General features: G+C 46.0%; 1 protein-coding gene across 1 annotated transcript in view; it reads left to right on the top strand.

Annotated features, from left to right (window-relative positions):
- The window catches only part of stab2 (stabilin 2), a 154,382-nt gene extending 147,503 nt beyond the window's left edge, over positions 1–6,879 (top strand). Inside the window, exons 66-68 of the mRNA XM_080191506.1 lie at positions 2,806–2,943; positions 3,909–4,022; positions 6,600–6,879. Of these exons, the coding sequence (XP_080047632.1) occupies positions 2,806–2,943; positions 3,909–4,022; positions 6,600–6,638 (291 nt within the window). The 3' untranslated portion in view covers positions 6,639–6,879. The remainder of the gene's footprint in view (positions 1–2,805; positions 2,944–3,908; positions 4,023–6,599) is intronic.
- The last annotated feature ends 6,018 nt before the right edge of the window (positions 6,880–12,897 follow it).

The raw sequence follows: 12,897 nt of genomic DNA, 5'->3' as shown, positions 1-12,897 counted from the left end.
CCCTTGGTGTCCAAAGATGCATGGGTTAGATGGATTGGCCATGCTAAATTGTCTCCTAGTGTCCAAAGATGTGTGGGTTAGATGGATTGGCCATGCTAAATTGTCTCCTAGTGTCCAAAGATGTGTGGGTAAGATGGATTGGCCATGCTAAATTGTCTCCTAGTGTCCAAAGATGTGTGGGTTAGGTGGATTGGCCATGCTAAATTGTCTCCTAGTGTCCAAAGATGCATGGGTTAGGGGGATTGGCCATGCTAAATTGCCCTTTAGTGTCCAAAGATGTGCAGGTTAGGTGGATTGGCCATGCTAAATTGTCCTTTAGTGTCCAAAGGTGTGCAGGTTAGGGGAATTAGCGGGGTAAACGTGTGGAGGTTATGGGGAAAGGGCAGGCAATGGGCTTGGGAAAGATGCTCTGTCAGAGCATCGCTGCAGACTCAATGGGCCGAATGGCCTCCCTCTTCACTGTAGGGATTCTATGGCTCCCTCTGGATGACTGGGATGCCCCTAATTTACACTATTCTCCACATGCTGTATCACGCTGGAGAAATAATCCTAGTATTATTGGGGGACTCTGCAGTGGTTTTGGGAATGAGATTACAGGACAGTCATGAACATCTTGGGCAATGAAAGGTGTTGAAGCCAGAATGCTAGGTGAAAATCAAACATTGCTGAGATTCGGACTTTCGGGATGAGGAGGAAGAATGCTGCTTTTATCGGGAGAGTTTGCTGTAGTTTTGGTCAAAGTTCAGATGTTCTGATTTTTAAATGACTAATCGGCACAATATCGAGGGCCGAAGGGCCTGTACTGTGCTGTACGGTTCTATATTCTAATCCCAACATCCAACTCATTGGCTGAAAGCAGTGCCATTAATCACTCCATTGTTGTTAATTGTTGACCTATTTGAGCCGAATGATTTGGAAAGGAGATCTTGCCTCCTGTTCCAGATCCGGAGTTCCGAAATTAGAAAACCAAACAAGGTCAGCATCTGTTGTTGTAAATCCACAAATTAATGGGAACGTGATTCAGACTTTCCACTTGGTCTCCTGGTGGGACATCCGAGGGCTGAATAAAGGCGGGGGGCATAGACAAATTGGGCCAAAGGGTCTGTTTCCATGCTGTAAACCTCTATGATTCTATGACTACATGAGGTGCTTCTCGACTGCTTTATACAAATACAAGCTTAATTCTTCGATGTTTTAGCTTCTCTCGAGACCCCCATGGATCTGTACCCAGGCAACAGAGAGTCTAAAACAATAAGAGAGTCACCTACACAAGGAGTGCTCCTCCCACTGCCTACCCACCACTTCCCCATTCCTACCCCATTCGAAAGCTTCCAGCATCACTCAGTACTCAGTTCCAGCGTTGAACGTTATTGTCACTTACAGAATGGGGAAAACATTTTCATAGAATAGAAACGTAGAATCCCTACAGTGCAGAAGGAGGCCATTTGGCCCATCAAGTCTGCACTGACAACAATCCCATCCAGCCCCTATCCCCATAACCCTATGCATTTACTCTGATAATCCCCCTGACACTAAGGGGCAATTTGCCATGGCCAATCAACCTAACACGCACAGTTGGTGCAGTAGGTAGCACTGCTGCCTCCCAGCTCCAGAGACCTGGGTTCGATTCCTGGCTTGGGTCACTGTCTGCATGGAGTCTGCACGTTCTCCCCTTGTCTGCAATGGGTTTCCTCTGGCTTCCTCCCACAGTCCAAAGATGTGTAGGTTTGGCAATGTTCAATTGCCCCTTAGTGTCAGGGGGATTAGCAGGGTAATGGGGATAGGGCATGGATGGGATTGTTGTTGGTGCAGGCTCGATGGGCCAAATGGCCTCCTTCTGCACTGTAGGAATCTATGATCCTATTCTATGATCTTTGGAGTGTCGGAGGAAACCGGAGCACCCAGAGGAAACCCACGCAGACACGGGGAAGGCACGCACCTGAGGCTGGAATTGAACCCGGCTCCCTGGCGCTGTGAAGCAGCAGTGCTAACCACTGTGTCACCCATTTTCATCACATCACCATTGACCGCTCTGCCTACAGCTAGCTGCCTGAGCCCTACCCTCCCTAAACCTTTCCACTCTGGCAGCACGGTAGCACAGTGGGTTAGCACTGCTGCTTCACAGCTCCAGTGTCCTGGGTTTGATTCCCAGCTCGGGTCACTGTCTGTGTGAAGTTTGCACATTCTCCTCGTGTCTGCATGGGTATCCTCCGGGTAGTCCAGTTTCCTCCCACAGTCCAAAGATGTGCGGGTCAGGTTGATTGGCTGTGCTAAGATATTGCCCCTTAGTGCCCAGGGATGTGTAGGTTAGTGGGTAAAATGTGTAGGGATATGGGGGTAGGGCTTGGGTGGGATTGTGTTCAGTGCAGACTCAATGGGCCGAAGGGCCTCTTTCTGCCCTATAGGGATCTATGACCCTCACCCCCCCCCCCCCCCCTTTAAGTTGCACCTTTAAAAATCTTCAATGACCCATCTCAAGGTCATCTGTTGTAGTATCTCCTTTTATGGTTTGGGGTCAAATTTAATAGTTGCCTCTCCAGTGAAATATCTTAGGCCAATCTTATCATGTTTAAGGAGCTGTATAAATCCAAGATATGGAGATGCTGGACTGGGGTGGACACAGTAAGAAGTCTCACAACATCAGGTTAAAGTCCAATTCACCTGATGAAGGAGCAGAGCTCCCAAAGCTCATGATTCCAAATAAACCTGTTCCATTTTAATCTGCTTTCTTACTGCATAAATCCAGGTTATTGTTACTGTAGCTCGCTATGAAAATCTAACTACTTATTTTCTGTCTTCTACCAGGTTAAACCTCACGTTGTACACACTGGAGCAGGGGTAGGGATTTTCTTCGCCTGTGCCTTAGTGATAGCTGCTTTGGTCGCAGCTGTATATTATTACTACAAGCACAGAAGGGGACCTTTCAGCTTCCAATATTTCAAGGTAACTCAATTTGAAAAGCCTCAGAAATTATGTCCCTTTGGCTCCGATAATTCCCTCATGGGGTATGAGTGTCGCTGGCAGGGCTGGTATTTGTTGTCCACTCTTGTCCATTTACCCCCAGGGTGCAGTTAAATATCAATTACGTTGCTTCGGGGTCTGGAGTCACCTGTATGTGAAACCAGGAAAGGATGGCAGATTTCCTTCCCTAAAGAGCATTCGTGAACCCGATGGGATGTAGGAACAATCGTAGGCCATTCGGCCCCTTAAGCCTACTTCTCTGTTGATCTTCTGGGGCCGGAATTCTCCCATCTCACCCTTAACTATGCTGGATGGTTTGCCGAGTTAGTAGGAAGTGTGGACAGAGTCAATGGATGGGAGGCTGGTTTGCGTGATGGATTGGGCTACATTCACGACGTTTTGTAGTTCCTTGCAGTCTTGGGCAGAGCAGGAGCCCATACCACGCTGTGATACAACCAGAAAGAACGCTTTCTACGGTGCATCTGTAAACCTTGGTGAGAATCGTAGCTGACATGCCAAATTTCTTTATTCCTCTGACAAAGTAGAGGGATTGATGGGCTTTCTTAACGAGAGTGTTGACATGGGGGGATCAGGACAGGTTGTTGGTGATCTGGACACCTAAAAACTTGAAGGTCTCGACCCTTTCTACTTAATTCCTGTTGATGTAGTCAGGGGCATGTTCTCCTCTACTCCCCTTAAAGTCAATGACAATCTTCTTTGTTTTGTTGACATTGGCATGTCACAGGATATACCCGTACCCTTCGATGTCCTTGGTATCTAGAAATCTATTGACCTCTACTTTCAACATCCTCAATGATTTGAGTGTGAGACAGGCTAACTTTTTGCTGAGTTAAGGTATAATGTCCTGAGTAGCTGGAGGATTGGGGATGTTGTGCACCCAGCTTTCACTCGGAGTATTTGAAATGCTTTCCCATTTTCTTCTGCAGTCTGAAGAAGGAGAAGGTGTGTCTTCGTTCGAGGATTCAACCCCCAGCAGGTTCAGCAACCCGATGTACAACAAGTTCACATCCTCCACAGACAGTGGCGAAGACCCTTTCTCTGTAAGTTGCTTGCTGACAAAGTCTGGTTGGCAATTGTTCTGGAGACACGGTTTCATATCCCACCATGGCTGGTGGTGGAATTCAATTTTCTTTTAAAAAATGTGGAATTAATAGCAACTGATGACCATGAAGCCATTGTTCATTGTCAGAAAAATCTATCTGGTTCACTAATGTTCTTTAGGGAAGGAAATCTGCCATCCTTACCTGGTCTGGCCCACATGTTACTGCAGAGCCACTGCAATGTGTTTGACTCTCAACTGCCCTCCATGGGCATCTATAGATGGGCAATAAATGCTGGCCAGTCAGCGACGCCCATGAACGAATCATAAAAAAACATTGCTTAGACCCCTCAAATTTTGTACACCTCATTTAATTTTACCCATAGCATCCTCTGTTCTAAGAACATTAACCCAAATCTATCCAATACCTCAATTTTCAAGGCCTGGCAATATTCTTGGAAATCTAACTACTCATTTATCTATGAAAATCTAACTACTTATTCTTGGAAATCTCCTCTACACTCTCTCCAGAGAAATTATGTCCCTCCTACCATGTGGTGACCAGAACTGTACACAAAATTTCCAGCTGTGGCCTCACCAGCATTTTATACAACTCCATCATTACATCCCTGTTTTTGTAACCAAGATTTTATCCAATAATGGGAAGCATTTCCATGGGTTATCCTGACCACTTTGACAAGCTCACCGCAAGATTAGCAGAGATGAGCCAAGGGGCTCCAGAAAAGAGTGCCACAAACGATAACCACATGTGATATTAACTCTAATGATTCAAGATAGTAGAATTATATTAAGAAGGAACCAAGTATTCCAGTGTTAAGGACACAAAGTAATGTAAGTTTCAGTACAATTTCCACCTACGCACGATCCACTGAATTCCATCCAACTTGGATGATCTCAGTTTCTACCGGCCTGGTTACAGATGCTCAACACCAACATTACCTCGAGTCATAGCGGTTTACAGCATGGAAACAGGCCCTTCGGCCCAACTTATCCATTTTCTTAAACCATTAAGCTAATCCCAATTGCCCGCATTTGACCCATATCCCTCTATACCCATCTTACCCATGTAACCATCTAAATGTCTTTTAAAAGACAAAATTGTACCTGCCTCTGGCAGCTTGTTCCAGATACTCATCACCTTCTGTGTGAAAAAATTGTCCCTCTGGATCCTTTTATATCTCTCCCCTCTCACCTTAAATCTATGGCCTCCAATTTTAGACTCCCCTTCCTTCGGGAAAAGATGTTGATGATCTAACATGTGAAGAATGTAGAATCATATAAGAATCATAGAAACCCTACAGTGCAGAAGGAGGCCATTTGGCCCATCAAGTCTGCACTGACCATAAACCCACCCAGGCCCTAACCCCATATCCCTAAATATTTACCTGCTAATCCTTCTAACCTACACATCTCACGACTCTAAGGGGCAATTTTTTTTTAGCATGGCCAATCAACCCAACCCTTCATGTCACCTTCTATTGTGTTACACAAGATGCAGCACAGAAACAGGCCATTTGGCCCAACTAGTGTACGCCGGTGTCTATGCTTCACATGCACTCCACTCACTTTATTTCATCTAACCCTATCAATATGGCCTATTCCTTTCTCCACTTACCCAGTTCCTTCACCTCTACAGTGGCACAGTGGTTAGCACTGCTGCCTCACAATGCCAAGGACCCGGGTTCAATTCCTGGCTTGGGTCACTGTCTGTGCGGAGTCTGTAGGCTGTCCCTGTGTGGGTTTCGTCTGGGTGTTCTGATTTCCTCCTACAGTCCGAAAGACTGTACTGGTTAGGTGCAGTGGCTGTGCTAAATTGCCCCTTACTGTCCAAAGACGTGCTGATTAGGTACATTGGCCACGCTAAATTCTCCCTCAGTGTGCCCGAACAGGTGCCGGAGTGTGGCGACTAGGGGATTTTCACAGTAACTTCATTGCAGTATTAATGTAAAAATTTGTGACACTAACAAATAGACTTTAAACTTATTTGCTACAACCACTCCCTATGGCAATGGTTTTTAGTTAGAAATGTCTTTTGCGTGGATTCCTCATTGGATTTGCCAGTGGCTTCCTCATAATTCCATGTTCTAATTTTGGACAGTCCCACATGTCAACTTCATATCCAAAAACAACGAAGGAATTTGATCAAGTAAAGACTTTTATTAGCTCACTCTTCAACCTGGCCTTTTCTGATTGTTATAACCTCTCCACTGAATGCGGAAAAGTAATTGAGAATTCTTCCATCAACGGGATAATGCTGTGGCCATCTTAACAAGGGCACTTTGGCTTCCCCTTGCAAATAGTCCCATGCGATCATTAGGTTCTGCCTGAGAGCTTAACCCCTCCTGCCAAAAAACCATGCCTCGCCCGCGTTGATGTGTCTCCCCGGATGATGGGGAGAATGCAAGCTTAATGACCCTGCCAACTCGGAATGAGGGGGTTTTCCTCCCCTGCTGGACCACGGCTGATACCTACTGCAGTCCTGCTACAAGCAAAGCTGTGGGGAGAAGGCTACAGTTGGTAGTTTTATTGCGGTAATCACCTGTTTGATTTTCCACAGGATGAACATCGCCTGGCAACAGATAACGATTGTGACTAATAGTGACGCTGTCAACATTCTGTGTGTCCAGATTTTGAACACTAAAGGTTTGATTGTAAGTTGAGTGGAGCAGGACTCTCTTCCATCTTATGTGAACTGTGGGACGTTCCCAACATGGACCGATGAAAATCAAATCTATATTTTACACACATTATAGTCTCCTTTGAAGAAAAAAAACAAGTTAACTGGGAGTAGTGACATTAAGATTGTAATATTTAGCTGCCTATTTTAATCTATTAAAGTGGAGATATTCAAACAAAATTGTCTGAAAGATCATGCTTGTAAGAAACCTTTTTAAAATATTGTTAAAGTTTACTTATCAGTGTCACAGGTAGCCTTACATTGACACTGCAGTGAAGTTACTGTGAGAATCCCCTAGTTGCCACACTCCAGCGGGTCTCTGGCGCTGGGAGGCAGTAGTGCTCACCACTGTGCCACCATGTCTAATGATACAGTTAGTCATTGTTTTGATTTTGAATTAAAACCCTCAGCTGCATCTTTAAATAAGGGACATTTATTTTACTCTCTGTTTGGAAATGGAGCAGTGTTAGAATTAAAGAATTCCCTACAGTGCAGAGGAGGCCATTTGGCCCATCAAGTCTGCACCAACTCTCTGACAAGAGTAACTTAGGGTCGGCAAGGTAGCACAGTATCACAGCATCGGGGACCAGGTTCGATTCCCAGCTTGGGCCACTGTCTTTGCAGAGACTGCACATTCTCCCCATGTCTGTGTGGGTTTTCTCCGAGTGCTCCGGTTTCCTGCCACAGTCCAAAGGACGTGCTGGTTAAGGTGCATTGGCCATGATAAATTCTCCCTCAGTGTACCCGAAACAGGCGCTGGAATGTGACAATGAGGGGATTTTCACAGTAACTTCATTGCAGTGTTAACATAAGCCTATTTGTGACACTAATAAATAAACTTACCCAGGCCCTCTCCCCCACCCTATCCCCATAACCCTACACATTTGTCAAGGATAATCCACCTAACTGGACATCATTGGACATGAAGGGACCTTGGCCTAACCTACACATCTTTGGACTGTCGGAGGAAACCGGAACACAAGAAGGATGTGGAGGATATTGAAAGGGTGCAGAGGAGATTTACAAGGATGTTGCCTGGATTGGGTGGCATGCCTTATGAGGATAGGTTGAGGGAGCTCGGTCTTTTCTCCCTGGAGAGACGAAGATTGAGAGGCGACCTGATAGAGGTTTACAAGATGTTGAGAGGAATAGATAGGGTGGATTCTCGGAGGCTATTTCCCAGGGCTGAAATGGTCGCTACGAGAGGACACAGGTTTAAGGTGCTGGGGAGTAGACACAGAGGAGATGTCAGGGGTAAGTTTTTCACTCGGAGGGTGGTGGGTGAGTGGAATAGGCTGCCGTCGGTGGTGATGGAGGCAAACTCGTTGGGGTCTCTTAAGAGACTTCTGGATGAGTATATGGGATTTAATGGGATTGAGGATTATAGGTAGGCCTGGTAAGTAGGGATATGATTGGCGCAACTTGTGGGCCGAAGGGCCTGTTTGTGCTGTAGTGTTCTATGTTCTATGTTCACCCGGAGGAAACCCACACAGACACGGGGAGAATGTGCAAACTCCAACCAGTCACCCAAGGCCGGAATTGAACCTGGGTCCTTGGCGCTGTGAGACAGCAGGGCTAACTCTGTGCCACCCAGACAAGTAGGATAATTAGTGTGACCAGGACTACCCTTCTGGGGTTAAACACCAATCTCCCGGACGCTGCTTTGAGAAAATAACCAGATAAACCACAGGAGTAATGAATGAAGATTTTTCTTCACTCTTTTTTCAATTTTTCTGTTCGTTGGAATGATTAAAATATTACAAGTGGCAAAACTTGTCGAACGGACATGTCAAGGGTTGTGTGATTTGGTAACAAAGAGCCTGCTCATTTTCCAATTGGTGCAAGAGGAAGGTTGAACCACAAGATTGACATGTTAGATGACCAATAGCAGGAGTGTGAAAGCATGTGATGGAATCTTCAGAAAGGCGCCCAAGCTGTGTTGGCAATGCCCAACACTCCCCACCCCCCCACCCACCTCTCCCCCATTGACCCCCCCAATCCGCATCTCCCACCACCGCCCCCCCCCCCCCCCTCCTCCTCCCCCACACACATAAATTGGGAGCGGATGGACAATCCAGAGTTTGTTCCCATGATCCACATCCAAAACTGGCCATGCCACAATCTGTTGGAGGTTTTCATTTGTACAGGAAATGTAATTGAAAAGGTCTTTCTTTTAAATATCGTTTTGTCAATTTGTTTGTGGGAGAAGAGCGTATTCAGGACCTTCTGCTGAAGAGTGACTGGTGAAGGGAAAAGAAAGTAGTTATTAATTCTCTTTCTGTGTCAAACGCAGGAGCTGGAGTGAGAACGCTGAATGGAATACAAATGCTGGTTATTTCATGAGAAGGCAACTGGGAGGGAAAAAAAAGACCCTTCTTTGCTAAACACTGTGTAGTGAAGGCTGTTGGTGCAGTGGCTGGCACTGCTGCCTCACAGCGCCTGGGTTTAATTCCCAGCTTAGAATCATAGAATCGCTACAGTGCAGAAGAAGGCCATTCGGCCCACTGAGTCTGCACACTCAACAATCCCACCCAGGCCCTATCCCCATAACCCCCCCCCCGTGCATCTACCCTGCTAACCTCCCTGACATGACGGTCAATTAAACACGGCCAGTCAACCTAACCCACACATCTTTGGACTGTGGGAGGAAACTGGAGCACTCGGAGGAAACCCACGCAGACGCGGGGAGAATGTGCAAACTCCGCACAGACAGTCGCCCAAGCCGGGAATCAAACTCGGGTCCCTGGCGCTGTGAGGCAGCAGTGTTAATCACTGTGCCAGCATGCCACCCAGCTTGGGGTCACTGTCTGTGCGGAGTCTGCCTGTTCTCCCCGTGTCTGCGTGGGTTTCCTCCGGGTGCTCCGATTTCCTCCCACAGCCTGAAAGACGTGCTGGTTAGGGTGCGTTGGCCATGCTGATTCCTCCCTCAGTGTACCCGAACAGGCGCCAGAGTGTGGCGACAAGGGGACTTTCACAGTGACTTCACTGCAGTGTTAACATAAGCCGACTCGTGACAGTAATAAATAAACTTTAAATAATAAATAAACAAATGTCAAAGCTTCTTTGCAATCAGTATTTTATGAATCACTTGTAAATGGGTGAAATGAAGGCACTGAAATCCTCGCCATTGTTATGGTCCTCATACATTATCTTTATTATTAACACACCGTACAGTAAAACACACATCAAATATATTGTAAAAACTTACATAATAGGGGTAGACACACCAATCTACAAACAGTTAGACTTCATGGTTTACAGAACACCTTTCCACAGCAAACATCAGAACCACACTGAAACTACACTTGACCTCAGGTATTTGACATAGTGCAACCCTTAACTCCAAAATCAATTGCAGAGCAAAGCAAATTGGGAAAGGAAAGAATAGATATTTAATTATCTGCGATTAATTCATTGGTGCAGGGGAGTATAATCAATTTGCATAATGTTTAAAAATGTTAAGAAATTGTCAGTGTAGCTTCTCCGATTTCATTGCCTAACCTCTGCTTAAATTCTTTGAATCTAAATTCCAAGTCTCTGATAATTAAAATCAGTTGTATCCCATGTGTGAATAACACACATTCTCTACTACAAAACAGGTCAATGGGTTAAAGGGATATGGGGGCGTGGTGGGGGTGGGAGGTGGATTTGAGACCAGGGGGAGATCAGCGTGGTGGCACAGTGGTTAGCACTGCTGCCTCACAGCGCCAGGGATCCGGGTTCGATTTCAGCCTCGGGTGACTGTCTGTGTGGAGTTTGCACGTTCTCCCCATGTCTGCGTGGGTTTCCTCCCGCGCTCCAGAGACGTGTGGGTTAGGTTGATTGGTCAGGGTAGATTGACCCTTAATGTCAGGGGGAATTAGGAAGGTAAATGTGTGGGGTTACAGGGATAGGACAGAACCTGGGTGGGGTTGTTGTAGATGCAGGCTCAATGGGCCAAAGGGCCTCTTTCTGCACTGCAGGGATTGTACAATTCTATGATCTGATTGAGTGACGGAGCAGGCTCGATGGGCTGGATTTGCCATCTTCTGCTCCTAATTCTTAAGTTCCTCCAATCATCTCAAATTCTGTAACATCTTTTCGTAAAGCACACCTATAGGATTCCAAAAGTAGAGACCCATAATTAAAAATCTCAAATAGTTTTAAGTGCTAAATAATCTGATTTTTATCTTACAAATTTGGAAAAGAAAGCACAATTGGAATTCCTTCAAAATGTCAAGTTAAGATCAGCTTGATCAGAATGCACTGGGTGAGCTGAAAATGGTAATCCCTGATTATTCCATTCGGTAAATTATAGAATCATTTGAGACCACTCATCAGCAAAATTGATTTTCAATTTTGAATTCACTGTAGGAATTCAATTGCGAATGAGGTTAAGAGTTTCGTGGGAAAATTTCAAATTTGTGGATACGCGGGATTAACTTTCCCTGAACAGTTCAAAATTACAGGTGGAATCCTCCAAGGGTGGCGCAATGGTTGGCACAGCTGCCTCACAGCACCAGGGACCCGGATTCAATTCCAGACTTGGGTCTCTGCCTGTGTGGAGTCTGCACATTCTCCCCGTGTCTGCGTGGGTTTTCTCCAGGTGCTCTGGTTTCGTCCCACAGTCCAAAGATACATGGGTTAGGTGGGTTGGCCGTGCTAAATTGTCCCTTAGCGTCCCACGATGTATTGATTAGAGGGATTAGTGGGGTAAATGAGCGGGGGTTACGGGAATAGGGTGGGGAGCTTGGGTACCAGAAGGATGTGGATGCTTTGGACAGGGTGCAGGAGAGGTTTACCAGGATGTTCCCTGGTCTGGAAGGTATTAGCTGCGAGGAGAGGTTGGATAAATTTGGTTTGTTCTCACTGGAACGATGAAGGTTGAGGGGGGCGACCTGATGGAGGTTTGCAAGACTATGAATGGCATGGACCAAGTGGATAGTCAGATGCTGTTTCCTACAGTAGAAAAGTCGAGTGTTAGGGGACGTAGTTTAGGGTGCGAGGGGAAAAGTTTACAGGCGATGTGCGAGGCAAGTTTCTTACACGGAGGGTGGTGAATGTCTGGAACGCGCTGCCCGGGGAGGCGGCGGAAGCAGATACAATAGCAGCATTTAAGGACCATCTAGATGAATGGGAATGGAAGGACGGGACTCCGTAAGTGCGGATGGTTTTAGTTTGGGCAGGCATCATGATCGGCACAGGCTTGGCGGGCCGAAGGGGCTGTTCCTGTGCTGTGCTTTTCTTAAGATGGTGCAGACTCGATGGGCCGAATGGCCTCCTTCTGCACTGTAGGGATTCCATGATTCTAAGAACGTACACGCAGTTTAGCATTAAATGAAATCTCACAATGTGCTGTTCTCCATCCAGTGACAATCATGGACAAGGACTGCCAGCTGAAGGTCCCATTGGAAATACAGGATACTCCCAAAAAAACAATTCTGCGCCACCCCCACCCCTCCTACTTTTTTTTTAATTGGATCAACAAACAAAATAATCTATCAAAAGTTTCTGAGTTAAAGTGGAGTCACAGGTGGACAGAGTGGTGAAGAAGACATTCGGCACGCTTGGTTTCATTGGTTAGAACATTGAATACAGAAGTTGGGAACGTCTTGTTGAAGTTGTACAAGACATTGCTAAGGCCACATTTGTGTACAGTTCTGGTCACCCTATTATAGAAAGGATATTATTAAACTAGAAAGAGCGCAGAAGAGATTTACTAGGATGCTACCGGGACTTGATGGATTGAGTTATAAGGGAAGGCTGTAAAGACTGGGACTTTTATCTCTGGAATGAGGATGATCTTATAGAGGTCTATAAAATAATGAGGGGCATAAATCAACCAGATAGTCAATAGCTTTCCCCAAAGATAGGGGAGTCTAAAACGAGAGGGCATGGGTTTAAGGTGAGAGGGGAGAAATACAAAAGGCCCCAGAGGGGCAATTTTTTCACACAGCGGGTGGTGAGTGTCTGGAACAAGCTGCCAGAGGTAGTAGTAGAGGCGGGTACAATTTTGTCTTTTAAAAAGCATTTAGACAGTTACATGGGTATAGAGGATATGGGCCAAATGCAGGCAATTGGGACTAGCTTGGTGGCATTTAAGAAGCATCTAGCAGCTCCTAAAATAATGAGGTGGTATTAACAAGTTGGGGAGAAGGGCCTGTTTCCGTGCTTTAAACCTCTATGACTCTAGAATACC

The sequence above is a fragment of the Carcharhinus amblyrhynchos genome, chromosome 6 (genome assembly GCF_965287045.1).
Source record: "Carcharhinus amblyrhynchos chromosome 6, sCarAmb.v2.hapA, whole genome shotgun sequence".
Classification (NCBI taxonomy): Eukaryota; Metazoa; Chordata; class Chondrichthyes; order Carcharhiniformes; family Carcharhinidae; genus Carcharhinus; species Carcharhinus amblyrhynchos.
The sequence above is the reverse complement of the archived record's forward strand: the minus strand, read 5'-3'. Positions and strand labels throughout refer to the sequence as shown.